This window comes from Leucopleurus acutus, assembly GCF_964270905.1.
Source record: "Leucopleurus acutus genome assembly, chromosome: 5".
Lineage (NCBI taxonomy): Eukaryota > Metazoa > Chordata > Mammalia > Artiodactyla > Delphinidae > Leucopleurus > Leucopleurus acutus.
This window is the reverse complement of record NC_139147.1, coordinates 3077641-3101425: the sequence shown is the minus strand read 5'-3', so window position 1 is coordinate 3101425 and position 23785 is coordinate 3077641. Positions and strand designations below refer to the sequence as shown.

The 23785-nt window shown below is 53.1% G+C and overlaps 1 protein-coding gene across 1 annotated transcript in view; it reads left to right on the top strand.

The window, feature by feature from the left end:
* Window positions 1–23785, top strand: part of PDE9A (phosphodiesterase 9A) — a 99546-nt gene that overhangs the window by 26539 nt on the left and 49222 nt on the right. Inside the window, exons 2-4 of the mRNA XM_082838986.1 lie at window positions 8799–8869; window positions 10172–10249; window positions 16872–16915. Coding sequence (XP_082695112.1) covers window positions 8799–8869; window positions 10172–10249; window positions 16872–16915 — 193 coding nt within the window. The remainder of the gene's footprint in view (window positions 1–8798; window positions 8870–10171; window positions 10250–16871; window positions 16916–23785) is intronic.

The window sequence follows — 23785 nt, the reverse complement described above, 5'->3', positions numbered from 1 at the left end:
CTCAGCGTTACATTAGCGGTATTCAGAAACATGATTTTAACGCTATATAATGTTCCATCGTTGAGACTTACTAAGATGTAATCATTTCATTGCTTTGAGATATTCACCTTAATTCCATTTCTCTGCAATAACTAACACACAAGGAACAGCCCCACTAGCTCTTTGCTTGCAGAGGGGCCATGCAGGGCAGTGGCTTGGGCCTAAGCCTGGGAGGCGACTAGAACACTGCCTGGCACTTAATAAATGCTCTCTTTATTAAGTTTGCTGTTATTTTCTTTTTTTTAATTAATTCATTAATTTATTTTATTTTTGGCTGTGTTGGGTCTTCGTTTCCGTGCGAGGGCTTTCTCTAGTTGCGGCGAGCGGGGGCCGCTCTTCATCGCAGTGTGCGGGCCTCTCACTGTCGCGGCCTCTCTTGTTGCGGAGCACAGGCTCCAGACGCGCAGGCTCAGTAGTTGTGGCTCACTGGGACAGTTGCTCCGCAGCATGTGAGATCTTCCCAGACCAGGGCTCGAACCCGTGTCCCCTGCATTGGCAGGCAGATTCTCAACCACTGCGCCACCAGGGAAGCCCTGCTGTTATTTTCTTAAGAGCACTTCCTGGAAATGGGATTCCAGGTCAAAGGGCACACATACGGCCACATGTTTCCCAGCAGGGCTGTCTGGACACACATTCCTGGAAGGGCATCCCTCTCCCCACTCCCAGCCAGAGTTGGTGCCTTCCGTTTATTCAGATAAGCTCTTGGGGACAATGGGAGATTAGCGTGCAGTTGTGAGCAATACTGCAAAATGATCTGTGTACCCTTCACCCCGTTTCCCCCAGTGTAACATCTTGCAAAATCACGGTACAGGGTCACTGCCAGGATGTAACTGTGAGACAGTCCCCCGCCTTATGCAGACTTTCCCTGTTTTGTTGTGCCCATCTGAGTGTGTGTGTTGAGTTCTGTACAATTCAATCACATATGTGGGGTCTCTTATCCACCACCACAGTCACAGTAGAGGACAGCCCCGGCCCTTTGTGACCACGCCTACCTCCATCCTCCACCCGGAGCCCCACCCTCCTACCCCCCACCTCCATCCCTAACACTGTTCTCCATCTCTATAATCTTGTCGTTTCAGGAATGTCATGTAAGTGGAATCACACAGTATGTAACACTGTTCTCCATCTCTATAATTTTGTCATTTCAGGAATGTCGTATAAGTGGAATCATACAGCATGTAACCTCTTGGGGTTGGCTTTTATTCATGCAGCATAAATCCCTTGGAATCCATCTCAGTTGTGTAGATCAGTAATTCATGCACAGTGTGGACGGACCAGAGTTCGTTTAACATTCACCTGTTAAAGGGCATCTGGGTTGCTTCCAGATTTGGGATCTCCATCACTTTTTCGTTCTTGCCAATGTGGTAGTTTGCCTTCCATTTCTTGGAGGCCAATGTGGCTATTTTTAGAAGTCAGTACCCTAGTTTGGTTGGGTGGAGATTTCTGATGCCATGTAACGTGTAGAATTCATCATCATCCAGTAAATACAAGTATGATGAAGTGTCAGTGCTGAGGTTTAAGATGCTGGGGGGCTGAGATCAATAGCTGACGTGGATGGAGCGAGGAGGGACCAGAGTGAACGTCGCTGGGAGAGGCGTCGAGTTCTCATTAACAGAGGAAGGAACCGGAGCCGGATGCCGCGTGGAGGAACAGAGTTCGCCACGTGCCCTCAGGAAGGACAACTTGCTGGGAAAGGAGAAGTGTCTTTCTTCCCTGCCTGCTTCAGGACCTCGGCATCCTGGTGTCTACGCACCCCAGCTCTCATCTTCAGCTGTAGCCGTTTACAATCACTTCGGGGAAAAACTGCAGAAGAATTACAATGAGGAAAATTTTACTCGAGATTCATTACTCCAAGTTCAAAGACGCTCCGTGAAAATTGTTGCTAACACAGTCGAATAAAAAATTTCACATGCGGTGCGAGCGTAACAGCAAGACGAACGTAATTGCATGTTTTGCAGCAGCCAACCCCCAAAGCACAACTTACCTGACATGGATGTAACTTTGAATGATTTTGAAAGGGAACTAATACCATCCTGGTTTACAAGCTTCGTGAGCTGTCTCCCTGGTGAAAAAGATTGTAGCCGGCCCGGCAGAGAAAATTCCCGGGGACACACTGCAGTCTCAGGAGGCCTCTGACCGTCCCCCTCCCTGCCTGGTCCCTGGTCCCCTTCCAACATCCACAAACTGAACTTTTCTTTTGTGATAGTGGTGGCTTTTGTCTTTCTCAGCCCAAGCCTGAATTGCCGTTTGGTTACCTTATTCGTCCAGGACTGGAAGCATTTCGCAATATAGAGCCACAGATGTCTGAGTGAGAAACCCACAGCTTCCAGTGGTCACTGACTCCATGCCAGTCCAAACCAAAATTTGACAAACCCAGCAAGAAATGTTCTCAGCAGCTGCAAGGAACTGCCTCGGATAGAAATAGGAAACCAAACTCAGGTTCCCCTCTCCGAGCGCAGGCACAAAGCGTGCTCATCCCAGCCCCCGAGGGTGCTTAGAGGTGCGGGGTCCGGGGACGGGGGGGCGGTGCTTTCTGGTTATCTCTGCTCTGTTATCACTGCCCCTCCTGGGCGGGCTCCCCCTTACTCAGCAGAGGAAATTGTGTGCTCAGCGGCCACTGCCGACCACGTTTGCGCTGAATGACCAGCGTAAGTGGGGCAGGGACAGTGACAAGTCGCTTTCACCTGTGGAGCCCAAATGAAAGGATGCTCTACTCGAAATCTTTCTCGTGCCTGAGCACCACCCCCAGGGTGGCCCTCCCCCACCTCCACCCTCTTCCAGCAGCCAGGCTTATCCTGTGCCTGGACCGCGGAGGCCCGGCACCGGCAGCCAGCCCCCCACGACTCCTCCCCCATCCACCACCTTAAAGCAGGGAGGCAGGAAGGCAGAGGACAGCAGGTGATGGACATCAACACCAGCGTGTTTTGAAATTTCTTTTAAGAAGCTTCACCTGCGTGAATTCATACGTGGTTTTTAAGTCGTGTGCGTCAGGGGTCATAATCCTCAAATGCATGCTGCAGAACTCAGAGCTAATATCTGGCAAAGATGGAATACAGCATCTTTGCGCCACCTGGGCACCCACCCGGGCCAGCAGCCCCAGGCGCTGGGCCCACGGATAGAGCGGGACTCGGCCTCCAGGTCTGAAAACCCACCAGCATGGCAGCCACGACCATCGTGGGGCAGACATGGAAGCAGGTGCTGGTCAGCCGCGTGCCACAGTTGTGGACACATGGACGGGGGCCGGGAGTGGAGCCAGGAGCAAGGGGGACGGAGCCTGAGCTGGTGAAACCGTGTGTGTCACGGTCCGGGCAGCCTCCCCGTGGTGGAGTCTGCTGCTGAACTGACGGACTGGTCACCAGAGGTATCTTGCTGAACCAGCCCCTCCAAACTGGAGAATGGGACACATCGGGCTTAATCCTGCACCTTTTAGGTTCACGAAAACACGGCAGGTGAGCCAGAGCACAGCCTGAAGGGAGAGGCAGACTGGAAGGAACCCTGGAAGCTTCCAGGGCCGAAGGTGGGGCAGCCGGATGCAGGGCCCTCACAGGAGGTGGAAGACCCTCCCGGGAAAGGTCCAGCAGAGGCGGGGCTGCCCCCATCCGTGGATGAACATCTCAGGGCTTCTGCAGGTCTCGTTGAAGCCTGGGGCCCCAGTCCCGCCCCCGTCGTTGCTGGCTTGCCTGTGTCCTGTCTCCCGTCCAGGGTACAGCCCATCGGGATTGGTTTCCAATCCAGAGCATCTCGGCCGCTCCCCACACGCTGTCCTCATGCTGAAACACGAAGCTGCGTTTCCCAGTGGAAGGTCCTGGAATCTCTCCTGAGGAACGTGGAAACCCTTTCATGCCGGGTTGGTTTGCAGAAGACCAGAGAGTGCCCTCCAGGAGCCCCGGCTGGGCGATGATCACATCTCCATCCTCCTGACCTCATAACGGGAAACTCTCTGATCGATTATCTGAGCTGCCTGGCGGCCCGGAGACCATCCATCCTCCTGCTTTTCGACATGCAAACAGCAGCGTGTGGCTGGAACATGGGAACTCAGGGGCTGCTTCCTGCATTCTCCCCTCCATGAGCCTCTGAATGGGGGGTCCAGGGGGAGAGAGGAAAACACAATAGAATCCCGTCCTGGGAAGAGGCCTCTGGACTCAGAATGGACAAGTCACCCCCAGGCCTTTAGAAAGTGCTGTCCTGTCTCTTTAACCCCGGGACGCGAGCTGGCCGCGCTCTGACCATCTGCTCCACGGTTATCAGCCCTGGGTTCTAAGTATGTTGATGGAGGTGCCTTTGATATCAAGAAACAGAACCGTGCGTATATGGCAACTCAAGACCCTGGGCTCTCCTGCCCTCTGCCCCTCCCCTCTGCCCACTGTGATCCGGCCTCCCTCCCCGCCTTCTCCGGGGGCTGCACCTCCTTAGTGATCTCGTGGGTGGCCTGGTGTGGTCAGCCCAGGTCAGACTCCCCGTGACCCTGTGACTCACCCCAATTGCCACCAGCTCCGGATCGCTTAGTGAAGTTCTCACGAGGAAAGGAGATTGTGTGCTGGCCCGACAGTTGTAGGTCAGGCTGCGGGCAGGGGCAGGGTCCCCAGGTGCCAGGGCTGCCCAGCCAGGGCTCTAGGGAGGCGCCCTGTGCTTTGAGGGTTGTGGCTGGGCCACGGCAGTCCCCTGGGTCTCGCTCCCAAGTCCCCACCTGTAAGGACAGGCCTGCAGGATGTCTTCAGAAAGGTCCCCACCCAGCAGCCCCCCTGGGAGAGCACAGCCCTGACCAGAGCCCTGGGCCCGTTTCCCGGGCTGCCCAACTGGGCTGGGCCAAGGCCAGTCCCAACCGTGCACTGACCAGAAAGCCCGGTCAACCCGTGTGTGCCCCGGGACGCTCACCTCTCTTCCTCGTCTGCACTGACTGTCGGTCGCTCCCCACAAAGCCCCAGCACCGTCCTGCTGAGAGCTCGCGGCCTGGAGCTCCCACCCCGGGCTCCATCCCCACCTACCGAGAAACAGTGGAAACGGAGGAGCTGGGTTACATGTCCTTTCTTCTCGCTCTGGAAATCCTGCAGTCGTACATTTGAGGTCCTACTGAAATAAAACTGGGTGCCAGACAAAGGAGGGCCACAAGTCACTTTGGGTGCGTTTGGCAACTTGAAGAGCCCTGGAGACTTCCATCCACACTCAGGATTTCAGAGCCACTGGGGACCTGGAGTTTCACAGGCAGCAGAGCTGGTACGCAGCTGAATTTTGTGTCAGAGCGGCAGCGTCCTGAGGGCTCTGTCCAAGCACGTTCCCTCACATGTTGCCCATCTCAGCCCTGAGAGGCAGGTGCAGCTGGCGTGATGGACCCATTCGCAGAAAGGCAAACTGAGGCTACGGGGTGGTGGCGGTCTTGCCCACGACGGCGGAGGGGTGGGCAGGGCACTGGGAGGGAACCGATGGATAGAAGAATAACCGACGGGAGAGCAGGCCCCCCCTGCTCTTGCCAGGACACCGTCGCTGGGTGGGCGGGGGGTGAATACAGATACTACACGCCGTGCAGAGCCTGCGAGTCAGAGCTGTTTGGGTCACGTGTGTGCTGGACGGAGGGAGGCCTGGGCTGTGATCCTGACCCCCTGACCCCTCGCTGGCTGGGCCCCGGGGAGCTTCGTCCAGCTCTGTGCTGCTTCCTCTGGGGACCCCTCAGAACACAGCTTGGCGGGCGGCTGGTTTCCATGAGTATTTGGTACCCAGCTCTGCAGGCAGCAGGAAGGTTCCAGATGCCAAAGTTCCCTCTGACGTTCACAGGTCCCAGCTGATTATGAGGGAGGCCCAGTATCCACAGCAAAAGAGAGGCCTCTGGGCTCCCCTTTTTTTCTCGTCCTGTTTTAACATCACGGTGCTGCCGACCAAGCCACAGAAAGGGTGTGGGGTGACCTGCCGCGCTTCACCGATGAGCTGTAGCCCGGGGCAACGTAAGACCCTTATTTCTCTGTTCATCACGCGGCCTCCACTTTTCACGTTTAAATTTCATTTCACCGGCGCTTTTCCCCCCGCTGTTTATTTCTGGATAGAGGCTAAAGGATTTGCAGAACGATTCAGCCTGGGAACAGAAAGCCTTGTACCCTCCTGACCAGGCTGCCTGGTGACGGGGGCGGGGGAGGGCTTCTTCCCAGGCCGACCGAGCCTTTGTGCTACAGGGGCTGGTTTCCCACACCAGGAACAACCCACCTAGGCCGGGAGCTCCTCCTGACACCCGGCCAAGAACTAGGCTGTCCAAGCACTTCCGACATCAGGGTTCACGTGATGTTCACCCCAGCCTCTCACCTGCGTTGGCCCCGCTCAAGGCTCGTTAACTAACTAACTAAATAAGGCAAAAGCCTGACTCTCGCGCAGATGTGAAAGGGCCACACGTCAAACTAACTTGTTAGCTGAACAAGGGAAACGGCAAAATGTTACAACCAGTTCGGAAGTGCAGTCAAAGAACGCTGCATTTCTATACGGTAGAGGAATGTTGAAATAGATTTACAGATGGACACAGCATGGTTCCCCACTGTAATGGAAGACACCCGATGCAATCTCTTCTGCTTACTTCTGATTTCCTTCCATCCCCCCCCCCCCCCCCGTCAAAAATAATCTCAAAGACTCTTCCGGACCCAGAAGAAGGCTGGCCTCCCTCACTAGGTTGGGCGGGGTAGGTTACAAAGGGGCAGCGAGAGTGTCAGGGAGCCCTGTGGGCCCTTCTGGGTTTGTTGTGCTGCTTCATAACTGGACTTTTTAAAGCTTTTATTATTTGCTATCCCGAGCCCAGGAAGCTATCACGAAAGACTCGCTCCTCCAGATTTCATCTGCAGTGCTTATGAAGTTGGGCAAACTCCCCTCTTGTCGAGGCCCCCAGGATATTCCAAGCTCCCGGTATTTCTTCCCACCTCCCTCCCTGGGGAGGGCCTTGTCGGCGCTGACTTGCCGGGGTCACGCTCAGCTCATGACCAGCATCCGGCCTGCCAGCCCCCTCGCCCTGTGCCGGGGTCTCCGGGCAAATCGAATGTTCACAGACGGAGCCGTCTTGTCCTCTGCCTCGGCCCACCCTCGCCTTTGACTGGGGTCTGGAATAAACCGACGCAGTCAGCCCGCACCGGGTGGACACGACCTTCACAAAGGCTTGAGTGGGAAAGTCAGAAATGGCCCCGTGTCAGTGGGCGAACGGCCGGGACCCCGCACCTCACCCGCCTTGGGCACAGCTGCAAAGGCCGAGGCGTGAGCTAAGGCCTGTGCTGGGGGCGCTGGGACGCACTGTCGTGAAAATGCGGGGGGCCGAAGGCGCAAGACTCCTCTGGCGGTGGGGTCGGGGGGCCGTGCGGAGAAGCTGGCCCCGAGTCCCGAGGGCTGAGAGGAGGGAGAGCGGAGGACGGTCTCTGGGAAGGGGGGACCCAGAGCAGAGGGCGAGGGAGGGGCACCCGTGGGCGGGAGCTTGGCGAGGGCGCAGCCTCGAGGGACGCACCCCAGAACCTCAGGTGCCCAGCAAGGAGGTGGACCTTCTCCAGTGGGCGTGCGGGGCAGCAGAGGCATCTGCACGGAAAAGTGGTACAACCAGGTTTGAGTTCTAGAAACCAAGTGTGGGTGCGGGGCTGAGACCCAGCAGAGCCAGTGCAGGGGCTGCTGCAGGCGTCCAGGCGGGACCAGCTCTGAGCCAGGCCGGTGGCCGCCGGGTGGACAGTGCCGAACAAAGGCCCTGTCACCAAGGGTGCGAATACCACCTCGGGGGGCAAGTGGGCAGCCCGGACAGTGGTGCTGGCTGAGTCCCAGCGTACGCAGGCCAGTAGCACAGAGGAGGCCGTGGTAGTCAGGGACCAGCTACGTTTGCGGGGGAAAACATCTGCTTACTCTGTTTTACTGTTTCCAGTAAAAAAAGATGCAAACTGATCTGGCTAAAAAAAATAGCGGTCTGCGCACTGAAAAATACCTGCTCTCCTCAGCTTGGCTCGCCCCACGCCCGCGGGCTCCTGGTGAGCAGGAGGGGCCTTAAGCAATTAGCCAGGGAGAATGTTGACAGAAAACCTCTGTTACAGGAGCCTTGGCGTGGACTGTCCTATGCGCGCGGTCCAGCCTTGGAGAGCAGCCCCCCTCTCCGTACGTGAAGCCCCCTCTCCCAGGGAGGGGTTCCAGAGCCCAGATTCACAATCGGGGCCCCTCGGACAAAAGATGCTGATGTGACTGGTGTGTTTCTCTCCTGTCCAGCAGGGACTGGACACCCAGGCCATGTGTGAAATTGCCTCCGGTGAAATTTGTTCACTATGCAGACCGACGGTTCCAATCGGACCCTTTCTCAGGGTGATTCCCTCTTGGACTTGGTCCTGCACCTCAGCCCCCAAATCCTAAAAGGCAATCTTTTGTTTTTAAGCTAATCTTAAATTTCTTTTGCATAATGGCCCCGGAGGCCGTTGGAGACCCCTTGCGATGTGATATCATTAAGCTGAGGTCGTTGATGGTGCGTCAGACATCACCATGAGGGGCACGAGGCAGCGTGTCACCGCAGGTGTCCTTACGTGGGTGATAGCGTTGTTTTTCACAACTCTTTTCAGCGAACAGAGGAGTGAAGTTTTTCTCAACCTGTATAAATCGACTCAGTGAAGAGACGTGCATGGAACATTCCAGTGCCCACAGTTATTTTGTTTTTTCTTTGTAAAATTAACCTGCAGGTCGGGACCAGAGAGAAAGCTCTGGAATCTGACGTCACCACGGAAACCAGCTGCCCTGCTCCCGCCTGACCCTCACGGCCTTCTGCTTCTGTTTTGCAGGTGGTCTTCAGCAAGTATTGCAACTCCAGCGACATTATGGACCTGTTCTGCATCGCCACCGGCCTGCCTCGGTGAGTGACCCGGAATTGCCCCCGCCAGAGGGACGCCTTTAAATTCACCTGGAGGGACAGGTACCTGGGAGGGCGAGTGGCCGAGTCTCGGGGACAAGAGGTGTGGTAGGGCCCGTGGGCTCACCTTGCACCTTGCACTTGGGACCTTTCGAATCAGTGGATCAATCTCTGGAGGTTTTTTCAACCACCGCTGTGCTACTCAGAAGGAACCTTTGGGCGGAATTAGGCAGAAACTACTGTCTTAAGAGTTTCTTTTTTTCTTTCATTTATTCCTTTGCATTGGGAGAAAGGGTAAAGGACGGTGGTAGTGCTTAGACTTTGGTCCCCCAGCCCCAAATGACCCAGCAAGGGGGAGAGAGGGGCTCATCACAGATCAAGGTTTAGGAAAAGACTGATGTCAGAAATAAGTTGAAAAGACCAGAAATCTACCTTAGAGAACCATAAGGACTCCAGAAGAATTCTTTTCCCCAGATCAACAGTTTGTTCCAGCCAGTGGGTTTTCTGTCCTAACTTCCCAACTACAGAGAGTGATGAGGTGATAAGGGGCAGCTTGGCCTGTAGTTAGCTAAAGCTGGGGCCCAGGTCAAGGAGGGCGAGAGAGGAGGACAGCAGGAGCCGTTCAGAGCCAGGCGGGAAAAAGGAGAGTCGAGGATGAGACCACACACCTGAAGTTACAGCAAGTAGCGGTTTGTAGCAGCAAGAAGTAGCCCACAGTTTGGGGCATCTTTTATTAAGCAGTGTGCTAAGAAATAAATAAATGTTGTTCTTTAGAACAACCTGGGTTTTCGGTGTCACCCCCATTGCACAGATTTTGATACACGGCTGAAGACCAGAGAGTTAAGTCATATGGTTAAGGCAACACCTCGCGTGAAAGACCCCACAGATGAGAAGTTGGAGGAAGATTCAATTTATCCACTTAAAACTGTTTGGTAGGAGAGCTTTTTGCCCGTTTAGATAGACTCCCACAGGAAATGAAGTAGAAAGGCAAACCCTGAATTCATCACTGGTTGATACAAATGTTCATTTCTACTGTGACACCATTTAATCTCCCAACTGAACAAATTACACTTTCTCCAATTCCCATTTTAAATTACTTACACATCTACTGAGCATTTAGAAGTACGCACACAGCCCGTAACTTTGTTTACAAGCTGAGGGCCAGCGTCCTGAGGCCGACTCCTCATGGCCCCTTGGGCAGGACGGGCCTGCTACCCGGGCTCCTACCTCATGGGAGGCCCAGATTCAAGTGTGCACCCGGGGGACAACAGCGGGGTGAAGACACTGGCTTCTCCTGTCTTCCAGGAACACGACCATCTCCCTCCTGACCACAGATGACGCCATGGTCTCCATCGACCCCACCATGCCTGCCAATTCGGAACGGTAAGCGGCTAGTGGGCTACGTCAGCTCCTTCTCGTGGTGTGTCTGACAGCTCTCTGCATGCACGGCAGGGTCTCCATGGTTGTTGTATAAATTTACTGCTGCAGGAAAATCTGAATTTAAACCAAAGATGGGAGGGTCTGGGAAGGAGGCCGCTGGTTCCTTTGCAGAACTTGTCACTTTCCAAGAAAGTAGCAGGTCTAAGCGTGACCTTTCCGAGACCACAAGAGCCCTCTGAGGGGCATTTACAGATGGGGAAACTGAGGCACTGAGTGGCAGTAGCAGAGCTGCCCCCAGTCCATCCGGGCAGGAGATTCCCTGACCAGATTCCCTGGGTAGCGCTGGGCGTCGGCCCCCTGGGGCAAGTCCCGGTGTTGTCAAGCACTGTCCACCGGCTACTCTGCCCAAGACGGCGGAGGTTGCGGGGTGGGAAACCTGGGGGCCAGAGGAGTGAAACCAGGAGAGACCTAGAGAGGAAAAGGCTTGGGCAGTAAACACACCTGTGCACATCTGTAAAACAGCCCGGCTGCATGTGGCCGGAGGGAGGGACTCCAAGCAGAGCCTCTCCCGTCCACGCCCGCCCCTCTGCCCAGCGGCTGGCGAGGTCCCCGGTAGTCCACACTTTGTATTTGCAGTAGGGCCAGGCAGAATCCAGCCCACGTGCCCTGCGAGGCCGGAAGCAGGAGCGTGATTGGGAGCGGGGTGCCCCTCGGGACCCCTCTTACGCCTGCCCTCACTGCATCCCCCTGCGAGGGACACGTGTCAATCCGGCCATCAGGGTGTGCCCCCCCGACTGAACCAGGCCAGCTGCTCCAGGCGCAGGAAAGAGCATGCCCAGGCAGACCCTCAAAGTTCCCGGCCACTGGAGGGCCCTGGCCCCCTGATGGCAGCGTGGGAATATTTGGGCTCCCATGATGGGGTCCCTGGGACCTCCGCTGTAGGGGCCCAAAAGGTTCCCCCGACCAAAGGTGTGTGCACACCTGAGCGCCCAGGGATGGGCACCAGCCCTTCTTCCTCTGTCCCCCGAAGCCACCTGTCAGCCATCCATGCCGGCCTGGGTGCAGGATGCCTGGCCCCAGGCAAGGGCTCAAGACCTCGCAAAGGCTGCCAGGCTTCGGTGCAGAAAGCCCGGCAAGTAACAAACCCTTGGCGCGTACAAAGTCCTAGCACATTTGAACAGCCTCCGATGTCCTCCGAGCTCCGTGGTGAGCGGCCAGCACTGTCCTTCCCCGAGCATCTGGGCGCTTCCGCCCCGTCTCCCCTCCCCCTCCACTACATCCATCGATCTCCTGAATTTTTAATTTTGTCATCAGGAGCTTCTGCCCCCACGCATTCTGGCTCTGATTACGCTCTGATTATCAGCTCCGGGCTCCCCGGAAGGAGCGATGCTAATTGAATCCCCAGAGGCTCCGGGCAGACTGTCGTAAATTGTGGCATAAGGTCCAGCCTGACCCAGATCTGTATTCATGAGGAAAGTCACGAGTGACCTGTCACCCCTGACGTCCACAAGATACAACGATGTCATCGGGGGAAGTGCCCTGTCCGTGCGAGCCGGTGTCTGATGGGGCAAAACTGCCTTTTTCCCGAATTAATTGAAAGCAGTTTGTAGTTTGTCGACTCTGTTCTGTCACCTCATCATATCTCCTTAGGCTCTTTATTCTGTGCCAGCCCTTCTCGACGGGGGGCAGTTTCGTTCCCCAGGAGACCCTTGGCGAAGTCTGGAGCATTTTGGCTGCCACGCCAGGGGATGGGGTCTGTGGCATCCAGCGGGCAGAGACCAGGGCTGCAGCTCTACATCTCGCAGTGCCCAGGACTGGTTCCACCCCAGACTCACCTGCCCAAATGTCAGTGTTGGCGAGGCTGAGAACCGGTGTATGCGGTCCCCACTGCTTTCTCGTCGCAGAGCTGCCCGGTGTCCCCCAGGCCACCAGCCTCACGCACACCCCGGGGGGCTGGCTGAAGCAGAGCCCCCTCCCTCCCTCTCCTCACCCCCTCGGGGCCCCAGAACTGGCATTTCTGCAGGTTCCCAGGTGGTGATGCTGTTGGCCGGGACCTCCTTAATCACTGTTCCCAGCACTGGGCATCCCCTCCCCTGTCTCTGTCTGCTCCCTGCATATGAGATCATGGACTTCTCCTTTTTATCAGCTGCCTCCATCATCTTCCCCCCCCCGTCTGTGTCTGCTTCCCACTCTCTGCCCCTGAAAGGCGGCGTTCCCCAAGATTCCCTTCCCATCTGCTCACCTCCCCATCCCGGGTCATGCGTGAGCCCCAGTGAGGCCTCCAGTCTGTTCCGTTTGCTTCTAATTCTCCAGTCCCACGGTTCCAGCTGCCGTCGGGGGTCCCGCACCCTCTAAACATGCGTGGTGTAACCTAGTCCAACCAAACCAGTGACCGTCAGCCCTGCCTGCAGGTTCAAACCACCAGGGATCATCAAAAAGGCTCTGGTGACCAGAGCCCCACTAGAACCCAGGAAATGTGGATTTTTGAGGGATTTGTTTTTAAAGCTCACCGGGTGATTCCAGTGTGCAGCGAGGGCGAGAACCACTGGTGTAAAGTGGGCAAAAACTAAGAAACTACTCTTGACCCCCAGGTGGGCGCTCAGCCTGCCCGTGACCAGAAGCTCACCTCTACCAGACGCAGGGTGCCCCCTTCTCGGAAAGTGCTGGATACGTTTTGTTTCCTCCCAGAAGACGGTCAAGTCAGGTCGTGTCCCTCCAGCTTCCTCCACCACTGAAGACCCTGCAGCCCTTCGGTCCAGCCTTGTCAACACCTGTACCCTGCCCCCAGCCTTGGATTCAGGAACCGCCTCCCGGGAGAGGCTCTCCTGCAGGCGCCAGCTCGCCCACCTTGCCTGCTCGCTGCCCAGTTCACACTCGCAGGGACCGCTTTTCACAGCCTCTTCTCCAAATTACAAGGGCTCTTGACTGTGATCACCTGGTTACTGATCAGTAGTCGGGGTCCCAGTTTTCCCATCTCTTATACTAAACTTTTTGGCTCATTTCAAACCACATCTCATGACCTTCTGAGTCTTCCTTCAAATGCTTCTTCCCTTAATGATCAGAGAATGTTCAGACCCGCATTTTAAATAACCTGGTACCTATTTACCTAAGTCAGAGAGGCTCTAATCTAGCGATGGGCTGAGTAGCTTCCTTTCTCTTTTGGAGCTGATAAGAAAGGTGATGGATTGCTAATCACCATTCCTAAAGACTAACAAACACAAGTAGACACGTCCCAGGTTTGTTCATATCACGCTCGGCGGGACCGAGCGTCTGGTCCCAGTGCGCTCCTTTCTGGACAAGGGGACACTGTGGATCCCATGGTGCCCCGCTGACCAGCGTGTTGCTTCTTGACCGCCCTTCCGTTTCTGCCTCTGCTGCTTCAAGATCCTTGTTGAAGGAGAGAAACAGACCCTTAAGTAGTAGGAGGAAAAATGGGGCGTGTGGAGAGAGGGGAGGGCCAGGACAGCGCGGCACACATGTGATACACCCGCTCCTATATTTGCGGTTTTAGCCAAGTTGTGCTACATGAAGCTGTCCGCCAGATGAAATGGCTGAGCACTTACAAGGATGGTGTGTGTGCCCATCCCCTCAGCTGGGGAGAAATGCTTCCTGGATTCCGGCGCAGCTCCCAGTAAACGTGTTTGAAAAGAGGCATTTTGGAAAAAGACAAATATAAGTTCAAGGCGAATGGAAAGTGGTTTATCTCAGTTCTGTTGCGGAGGAAGAAATGATGAAGCTGCGACTCAATCTAGGCCGAGGCAGGAGTTTATTCAATCGTGGAAGCGGCATAACTGCTTCTGAGGACATTCCTGCTGTCAAGTCAAGAGGATTAAGGAACCAGGGGCCAAGAGTGATCTTGGGGATCCAGCTGTGGTCAGCGCCTCTGACACGGGGAGCGGGGGGCGTTTCGGGACACGCGGCTCTGTCTCTCCCCATCCACGCCTCCGGCACCTCCTCTGTGCCGTCACTGTCACCTCCCGGCCAGCGTGGGCTTGTGGGGAGCAGGGGAAGACAGTCCTTGTGGCCGCAGGGGAGGGAGAGAGAAGAAAAAGAGGGGAAGGGACGGCCCCTTCCTGCGCCCCTCGGGCCCGGGATCCCGTCTCTCCACCCACTGCCCCAGCATCAGTGCTGCTCATGGGGCTGAGGGAGGAGGAGAGAGGAGAGGTGACGCCCACCTCGCCTTGGCTCTCTGCGCCCCTCAGCCCATCGCCGCAGCCCTGGCCCCCCCCCCCCGGAAATGCCGACACGTGCTCTGGATACGCCCCTGGTTCAAAGTCAGCCCCACACACGCGGTGGGCTTCAGGGAGGTTCCCCCCTTCGCTGAGCGGTGGCTCCTGGAAACCTGCAAGCTGGCGAGACTGACGGCTGCTGGGAGGGCGCGGGGAGGGTGGACCCGCCCTGCTCGCCATCAGTGAGGACAGAGGCAGCTAGTGTCCCCTTGGCCAAGCCCTGCCCCAGCCGGGTGTCTCACCTGCTCTACAGCTGGAGCCACACTTCAAGCCGCGTGGACTCTGAACAGGCTGTTCTGTGATCTCCCAGGACCCAAACACCATCACCGTGAAGCCTCTGTAGGGAATGTTCCCCAAGTCCCCCAAATAACCAACTTCCGGGGGCCTTTGGAAGAGGACCTTTCCCCAAGCAAGGGGCACGCTCCTGCGGGGGAGATGGGTGGGGTGACTCGCCCCTCACGGGCTCCACCAGGAGGAAACCCTTGCGGGGAGGCGGGACTTGAGACCACCGTGGGCTTGTCCGTCCATCACCTATTAGTGCCACGCAGTTGTTATTTTTATACCTTATTGGCATTTTAAATGTAAACAATCTTCCGTGTGCCCTATAACTGTTAAACCACAGGTAGGATGCCCAGTTAGCCCCTGTTAAGAGTCTGGTGTTTGGTGTAACTCCTTCCAGAGTCTCTGTGCTTTCTTTCCCCATCGCTGAGCTGATTCTCCGCCTGTGGCCCTGGAACTTGCCGTGCCTCCCTAACGAGATGTTGTGGGCACCCCTCCACGTCAGTACTTGCTTGCTCATCTCCATCTTTGTGACACTGAATGACACGCCACAGTTCAGCTAATGTGTCACGCAGCCCCGGCAGAGAGGGGCCCGAATATTTCTTAGCCATTCGGATGGCAGCATTCACGTCCTTTCAACGTGTACTTGACCGTGGAACGTAGGATCTGTGAGGGCAGAGCGTTCTTGCCTGATTCACTCTTTTGTCCTTTTCTTTAATTTATTTTTTTATTTTTGGGTGCATTGGGTCTTCGTTGCAGTGCGCAGGCTTCTCACTGCGGTGGCTTCTCTTGTTGTGGAGCACGGGCTCTAGGCGCGCAGGCTTCAGTAGTTGTGGCACACGGGCTCAGTAGTGGTGGCTCGCAGGCTCAATAGTTGTGGCGCTTGGGCTTAGTTGCTCCACAGCATGTGGGATCTTCCCGGGCCGGGGCTCAAACCCGTGCATTGGCAGGCGGACTCTTAACCACTGCGCCACCAGGGAAGCCCTGATTCACTCTTATATCACCAGAACCCAACCACACTGAGCACTGAGTGTAAAACGTGTTGAATGAATGAACGAGTGACATGTGAAGGTATCCCTGTGTAAGATAACCAAAAGAGTTAATACTTTCGTTCCTAGGTTCACGTGCCGAGACAAAGGATTTTACATTTGAATGAGTGCTGCTAGGTTGCTTTCCCATAGGTGATGGCAATCCGTACTCCCACTAGCAATACCTGTGAGACCCTGAGTCCCTGTGCCTCATAGCATTCATGTTACCAGGTTCTAAATTTGGGTAAAAAAATAGCCTCTTTCTCTTCCCTGGTGGCGCAGTGGTTGAGAGTCCGCCTGCTGATGCAGGGGACGTGGGTTCATGCCCCGGTCCGGGAGGATCCCACATGCCGCGGAGCGGCTGGGCCCATGAGCCATGGCCGCTGAGCCTGCGCGTCCGGAGCCTGTGCTCCGCAATGGGAGAGGCCACAACAGTGAGAGGCCCTCGTGCTGCAAAAAAAAAAAAAAAAAAAATAGCCTCTTTCTTGAGGTCCCTCTTTTTATTTTTATTAACTGTTATCGATGATTGCCTGTTCCTATTCTTTGCCTATTTTCCATTGACTTGTCTCCCCCCGACCTTTGCCAGAGGTCCTTGTATGTCAGGGACAGTGACCCTTACTCTGCCTTTCCTATCACCAGTATCCTCTCCCCACCCCCTGTGGGTCTCGTGATTACCGGTGGTGACATCACCGAGGTGCCAGTGCATTTTCGACCGAGTTATTGACACCATCCTCTCTTGTGCACTTGGGGGATGCAGTCTCCAGGAGCTCAAAGCAAAAGAGGGAGGGCCTCCTGCATCAGTCAGGTGTCGGGACAGACCAGGACAGTTCTGTACCATCCCAGCTGCATTCAACATGTTTATTTTATTAACCAAATATGAACATTATAGAGGAGGTCCGTTGTTTAAATGATATATTTAAAGTATTTAGAATTCTTCTGAATTAGAAAGCTCAGACCTGCCAAAGAAATTCGTTTTAAAAAGACCTAATTGGCTGAATCCTAATTCAGCCCGAGTGCTTCTCTCTCGAACCAGATGTGCATGAACATCTTTGACAGCATCTTACAGTGGAACTGCCTTCTCTCTTGCAGGACTCCCTACAAAGTGAGACCTGTGGCCATCAAGCAGCTCTCTGGTAAGGCCTTGCTATCATTTTTTAAATTAAAAGAAAAATAAAAGCTCCAGGCTGCACCTGTGATTTAATATGTATGAGTTAGGCCTTGAATCTGAAGCCCGGTACTGTTACAGAAGCTAAAGCCGCGTACTGCTGCAGAGACAGCCATACTCTGCCCTCCGCAAACCCCCAGGATGCCCAGTCCCACCCCCTCCCACCCGGTCCTGACGACTTAGCAGACACTGGGTGACACCCCACTCTTGTCTCCCTGGGCCCAGTATCTGTCCTGACCATTCAGACTGTGAGGCAAAAGGTCAGCCCCCAGGATGCCTCATACAGTCAGTGGTGTTGTTTTCTTAAAATCCCATTTCCTTTTGAATCTTTGATCGCTCTTATTTATGTATGATTGATGCCTAATAAAATGCTCCCATTTAAGTGTATATTTTGATAAACCTTGAAAGTTCTATACATCCTTGTTAACTACCACCAAAACCAAGACTGGGAACATTTACATCACCTAAAAATGTTCTCTTGTGTTCTCTCCCGCTTAGCCCCTGTCCCTCCACTCCTGGCCTCTGTCAGCCACCAGCCGCTCTTTGACACCATAGATTAGATTTGCCTTTTTGAGAGTTTCATAGAAAATGAAATCACGTAACGTGTGTCCTCTTTTTTTGACTCGACCGAATGTTTTTGAGACTTGTTCACGTGTTGTGTGTATCAGTGATTCTTTCCTTTTTATTGGTGAGTCACGTTCCAGGTATGGCTGGACCACAGTTGTTTTATCCATTCACCTGTTGAAGGACATCTGGGTTATTTCCGGTTGGGGACTTTTATGAATAAAGCAGCTGTGAGCATCCCAGTACAAGCATTTACAGGGACGTGTATTTTTATTTCCCTTGGAGTCAATGGGATTGAATGGGATTGGTGGATCGCATGGTTAAGTGTATATTTCACTTTATAAAAGGTACTGCCAGGTACTTTCCCTGCACATCTTGCACCCCCACCCATAATGTACAAGAGTTCCCGTTGCTTCACAGTCTCAGCAGCACTTGATATTGTCAGTCCTTTCTGTGTTAATCAGTTCTATTGGGTGTGGAGTGGTACTGCATCTGGTTTTAATTTGGTGTCCCTAGTGATTAATGATGGTGAGTATCTTTAAAGTATTTACTGGCCATTCTTAAATCTTCTTTTATGAAGTATTTGTTCAAATCTTTTCTGATTTGTTGGTTGTGGTGGTGGTGGGTAGTTTTCCTTCTCACTCTTGAATTGAAAGCATTCCTGGTATATTTGGGATACACACCTTTTGTCAGGTAGATGTTATAAATATCTTCTCCTGGTCTGCAACTTGCTTCTTCTTTTTCTTATGAGTGTCTTTCAATAACCAGAATTAAATTTTGATTAGGCCCAATTTACCAGTTGTTCTTTTATGGTTTGTACTTTTTGTGGCCAAAGAAATCTTATTTTATCCCATAGTTGTGAAGTTTTCTCCTCTGTTTTCTTCTACAAGTTTTATAGTTTTAGCTTTTGCATTTAGGTCAGTGGTCCATTTTGAGTTAATTTTTGTGTATGGTCTGAGGCAAAAGTTGAGGTTTATTTTTCTTTTTAAAATTTAATATTAATTTAATTTTAATTTTTTCAAAATTGATGTCTACAGAATAGAATTTTGATGCCACCCATACTGCGCTGGATGGTGTGTGAGTGAGGCCCTGATGTTTCTGTGTCTCAGGGTCTCATCTTTCAAGTGACAACGTTTACATAGGAGCACTGGTTGCTTTAAATATTTTTATGCCTGAGTAGCTCTTTATGAAAACTCTTAATTCAGTTCTTTTGATAGTAGATGTTAGAATAAAATCTGAGTTCTAACTTTTTTTCGTATGAAAATAACTTTTTAAAAAATAAATTTATTTATTTATTTTTGACTGTGTTGGGTCTTTGTCGATGTGCACAGGCTTTCTCTAGTTGCGGCGAGCAGGGGCTACTCTTTGTTGTGGTGCACGGGCTTCTCATTGCGGTGGCTTCTCTTGTTGTGGAGCACGAGCTCTAGGCACGTGGGCTTCCGTAGTTGTGGCACACAGGCTCAGTAGTTGTGGCTCACGGGCTCTGTAGTTGTGGCACACGGGCTTAGTTGCTCTGTGGCATGTGGGATCTTCCCGGACCAGGGCTCGAACCCGTGTCCCCTGCACTGGCAGGCAGATTCTTAATCCCTGTGCCACCAGGGAAGCCCAATAACTTTTTATTAACATAAAAAGCGCTTATCAAGCCCTTGGCTTAACAATAAACTTTTTATTATTGTTTTTTGTTGTTGTTATTAACTAGATCCTCGACTTTATTCAGGCTTCACTAGTTTTTTTCCTGATGTCCCTTTCCTGATCCAGGATCCAGTCCACACTTAGTCATTATGCCTTCCAGTCTTCTCTGGTCTGACGGTGTCTCGGACGTTCCTTGTTTGCCATGACCTTGGCGGTCTTGAAGAGTCTGTAGAATGCCCTTCAATCTGGGCTTGTCTGATGCTTTTCTCATGATCAGCCTGGGGATGTGGGTTTTTGGAAAGAATACAAGGAGGCCATAGCACCCCCATGATCACTGGCTTCTTCACTGGAAAGTCACTATTTTCCCCTTTCCTTCCTCGATTCTTTGGAAGCAAGTCCCTAAGTATAGCCCACCTTCAAGGGAGGGAGAAAAGAATTGAGGTTCACTTGCTCAAATATCCATTTGTTCCAGCACCATTTGTTGAAAACAACGATCCTTCCCCCCCATTGAATTATCATGGCACCTTTGTCAAAAATCAATGGACCAGGGGCTTCCCTGGTGGCGCAGTGGTTGAGAGTCCGCCTGCCGATGCAGGGGACACGGGTGCGTGCCCCGGTCCGGGAGGATCCCACATGCCGCGGAGCGGCTGGGCCCGTGAGCCATGGCCGCTGAGCCTGCGCGTCCGGAGCCTGTGCTCAGCAACGGGAGAGGCCACAGCGGTGAGAAGCCCGCGTACCGAAAAGAAAAAAAAAAAAGAAGTATATTATCTAATTCTCAAATATTTGGGTATTTTCCAGTTATCTTTCCATCACTGATTTCTGTTCATTCCATTGTGACTATGTAACGTAAGTCTTTTTTGATTTTTTTGAGATGCATGGTGTATCTTGGTGACTGGTACATGTACACATAAAAAAGGACATGTACTGTCATTACTGGATGAAAGATTCTGTAAATGTCCATTAGGTCAAGTTAGTCAATAGCGTAGTTCAAGTTTTCTGCATCTTTACATATTTTTTGTGCGCTCGTTCTATTCATTACTGAAGGATGAGTAGTAAAATAGGTAACTGCTGTGGATGTGTTGTTAAATTTCTCAGTTCTCTCAGGTTTTGCTTCATGCATTTCAATTTCTGTCATGGGACACATACTTATTTAGGATTGTTGTGTCTTCGTGATGGATCAGCCCCTTTATTCCTATGAAAATTTGCCCTTTATCCTTGGTACTATCCCTTGTTCTCAAGTCTTCCTTATCTCATGTCACTATAACCACTCCAGCTTGCTTATACTTAGTGCTCCTATGCTATATCCCTTTCCACCTTGTTACTTTTAATGACTTTATATTTGAAGTGGATTTTTTATAGGTGGCATTATCAATTCTGGCAAATTAAGCTTTTTAATTACGTTTTTAAGCCATTTACATTAAATGTAATTATTGATATGGTTGGGTTTAAATCTACTACCTTGTTAATCATTTTCTATTTTTCTCATTATTCTTTTCGGTATTTTCCACTCTTTCTACATCTTTTGGATACCGAGCATTTTTTAATTCCTTTTTTTTTTTTTTTTTTTTTTTTTTGCGGTACGCGGGTCTCTCACTGTTGTGGCCTCTCCCATTGCGGAGCACAGGCTCCGGACGCGCAGGCTCAGCGGCCATGGCTCACGGGCCCAGCCGCTCCGCGGCATGTGGGATCTTCCCGGACCAGGGCACAAACCCGTGTCCCCTGCATCGGCAGGCGGACTCTCAACCGCTGCGCCACCAGGGAAGCCCCTTAATTCCATTTTTTTTCCTCCACTCTTGATTTATGAAGTGTACTTCTTTGTCTTATCTCTTTGTGGCTGCTCTTGGTGTTCCAATATGTACCAGTGACTCATCACAGTCTGCCTTTCAGTTCCATTACCCCACTTCACAATGATACAAGACTCTCAGAATAGCATGATTCCATTTCTCCTACCTCATTCTTTGTGCTTTATGTCACACATTTTACTCCTACGTATGTTTTAGACCCCATGATACACTGTTATCATCTTTGCTGTCGACACTTATATTTTTTTCTTCGTGTCTCTGGATATTCATGTTTGCCTCTTTGTTATGTTGTGGACCATCTGGATTTTGTTTTCTTCCATTAAAGAGCATAGGCTCTGTCCTGGCAGACAGTTAAGCTACTTACAAATCAGTTTGATGCCTTTGAGACCTGTCTTTTAGCTTTGCTAGGACGGTTCTAGAGAACCCCTACTCCAGGGAGAGTTCCGTCCTGCAGCTGAGGCGCCACCCCTGTGGGGTCCCCACTGACGCCCTGGTGACCACCAAGCATTCCTGACTCCAGCTCTTCGGAGCTCAGACATTTGGAAATGAGGTTTGAGGTTGCTGGGGGCAGGTCATGTGGGACCTTGAAGGTCCGTGAGGAGCTGGTGCCTTGATTCCCATGTGGGAAGGGCAGGGGAGGTGGTGAGGAGTGATCAGATCCTGGTGTGTTCTGAAGGAAGAACCAGGCTTACTTCCTGACTGAGTGGAAGTGAGATATAGAAGAAGGAGCAGTTGGAGAAGCCTCGGGGGTCCGGCCTGAGCCACAGAAAGGGTGGAGCAGCAGCCCTGTGAGGGTGTGAGCTGAGGGTGACGTGGGCTCAGGGCGGCGGGGGCGGGGGGGCGTGGTTTGCCTGTTGGACGTCAATGTCGGGTAGACGGGTCTAGGGGAGCCGTCACACCTGAGCTGGGGATGTGACAACGTGACACTGGACTGTCGGTGTGGGTGGTGTTTGCAGCCATGGGCCTGATGAGCTCCCCAGCCAGGGAGGGACCGAGGACGGAGCCCTAAGACGCCACACTGGGGGACAGCATTCCCTGCGACGGCCGCTGACGACTTGACACCATCCAGAAGAGGGTCCCTTTGAAGAACAAAGGGGAAGAAAACAAGCCGAGCAGGTGGACGGGACAGGGATGAGCTTCCGGAGAGGAAGACGGGGGCGCGTGGCAGCGTGATCAGATGTCTGCACAGTCCTTGCTAGAGGGAGAAGAAAGAGGATTTGTGTGACTTTCTGCCCTCTGGGAATTGCTCGTAGGAGTCTTTAACTCTTTGAGCTTCTCTCTCTGGAAATAGCCTTCCGTCTCGCATCCATCAACACCTGGCCTGGCTTCCTGGAGCCTCTCGGCCTTCGCCCCCGCTCAGTAACCAGTCCTGGCCATGCAGCCCTGAGTCAGGGCCTGTAAGGAGCCCCACCGGCCCCGCAGTCGCCAGGCCACATTCACGATGGCGGGAAAAACAACCTCACGAGAGGACTCAGGAACCTTGTGTCCAGACTTACGTGCAGCTGCCGGGAGCCGTGGGCCTGGCCTCTCCTGGGGACCCCGCCGTCTTTGCTGATCCTCTGAGCCACACGTGTCAATAAACGCCCCTAGCGGTCCTGGTGGGGCCGGGCAGTGCAGAAATGCCCCAGTCTTCCTGTTTTGCTGTTTAAATATTAGGAAACAGTGAAGAGAAGAGTATTGTGGAAAACATGACTTTTCATAGAAGAGAAGGACGGGCCAGTCCTGACCCAGCAACCACGTGTATAAGAAGGCCAGCCACCGTCCAGCTGCAGATGTAAATGCAAAATGCACACTGCGTTTTGAAGACTCAGCATGGAGAAAAGGAATGTAAGATAGCTCATGAGTAACGTTTATATTTCATGTTATCTTACTGAGATGTAATTCACACAGCATAAACCCACCATTTTAAAGGCACAAATTCAGTAGTTTGTAGTGTATGCACCTCGCTGTGTAGCCATCACCATTCTCTAATGCCAGGTTTCCACACCCCCAGAGGAAGCCCCATAGCTGCCAGCACCTGCTCCCATCCCCTCACCCTGCTCCCTGGCAACCACTTGTCTGCCTTCCGTCCCCGTGGATAGGCCTGTCGTGGACGTGTCGTGTAACAGAGTACGCGGCCCTTTGTGCCTGGCTTCGTTCGCTCGGCCTGATGTAGGCAGGGTTCCTCTGGGTTGTAGCGAAGGTCAGCGCTCGTCCTGTTGGGTGGAAGAGCCACGTGGTGTTTTTCCGCTCATCAGCTCACGGGCAGTTTGGCTGTTTCCACTTTTTGGCTAATGTAAATGGTGCAGTAGTGAACAGGTGTGGGCAAGTTTTCCTAGGAATGATACATGTTGAAATGAGATATTTTTGAGGTAAGTTGGGTTAGATAAAATATTTCAGTTAAAAAAACAAGAGCCCAGCTACCTTGGAGGAAGGGCCTAAGAAAAGAGCACATGCAGACTAAGGGCTTCCTCCTCTGAGTCCCCTGCCTGTGGACTCCCTCTGCACGGGAAGCTCCGAAGGCTGACGCCCGAGAACAGTCCTCCTGCCAGAGAGGGAGCCGCGGGCAAGTGTTTGGCTTCCTTGCCCCTGGGTGGAGCGGTGGGGACAGTTTACACATCGAATATGCAGTTGCCCAAAGGGACCCCAGAACGATCAGCCTGGATGCCCCTGCTCATCGGCTCACAGTTCCCTGCTTTTCCTCCGCTCCCCACGCCCCCCCAGCCTTCCTGGGACCACCTCCACGTGCCCTGCTGGCGCCTGATTCCTTGTCTCCAGGTCAGCTTTGGAAGATCCAAACCTAAGAAGCAGGGACCGTCCAGCTGCCATCGTTCAGGTGTCAGTTGGGTGAAGTGGTCTCA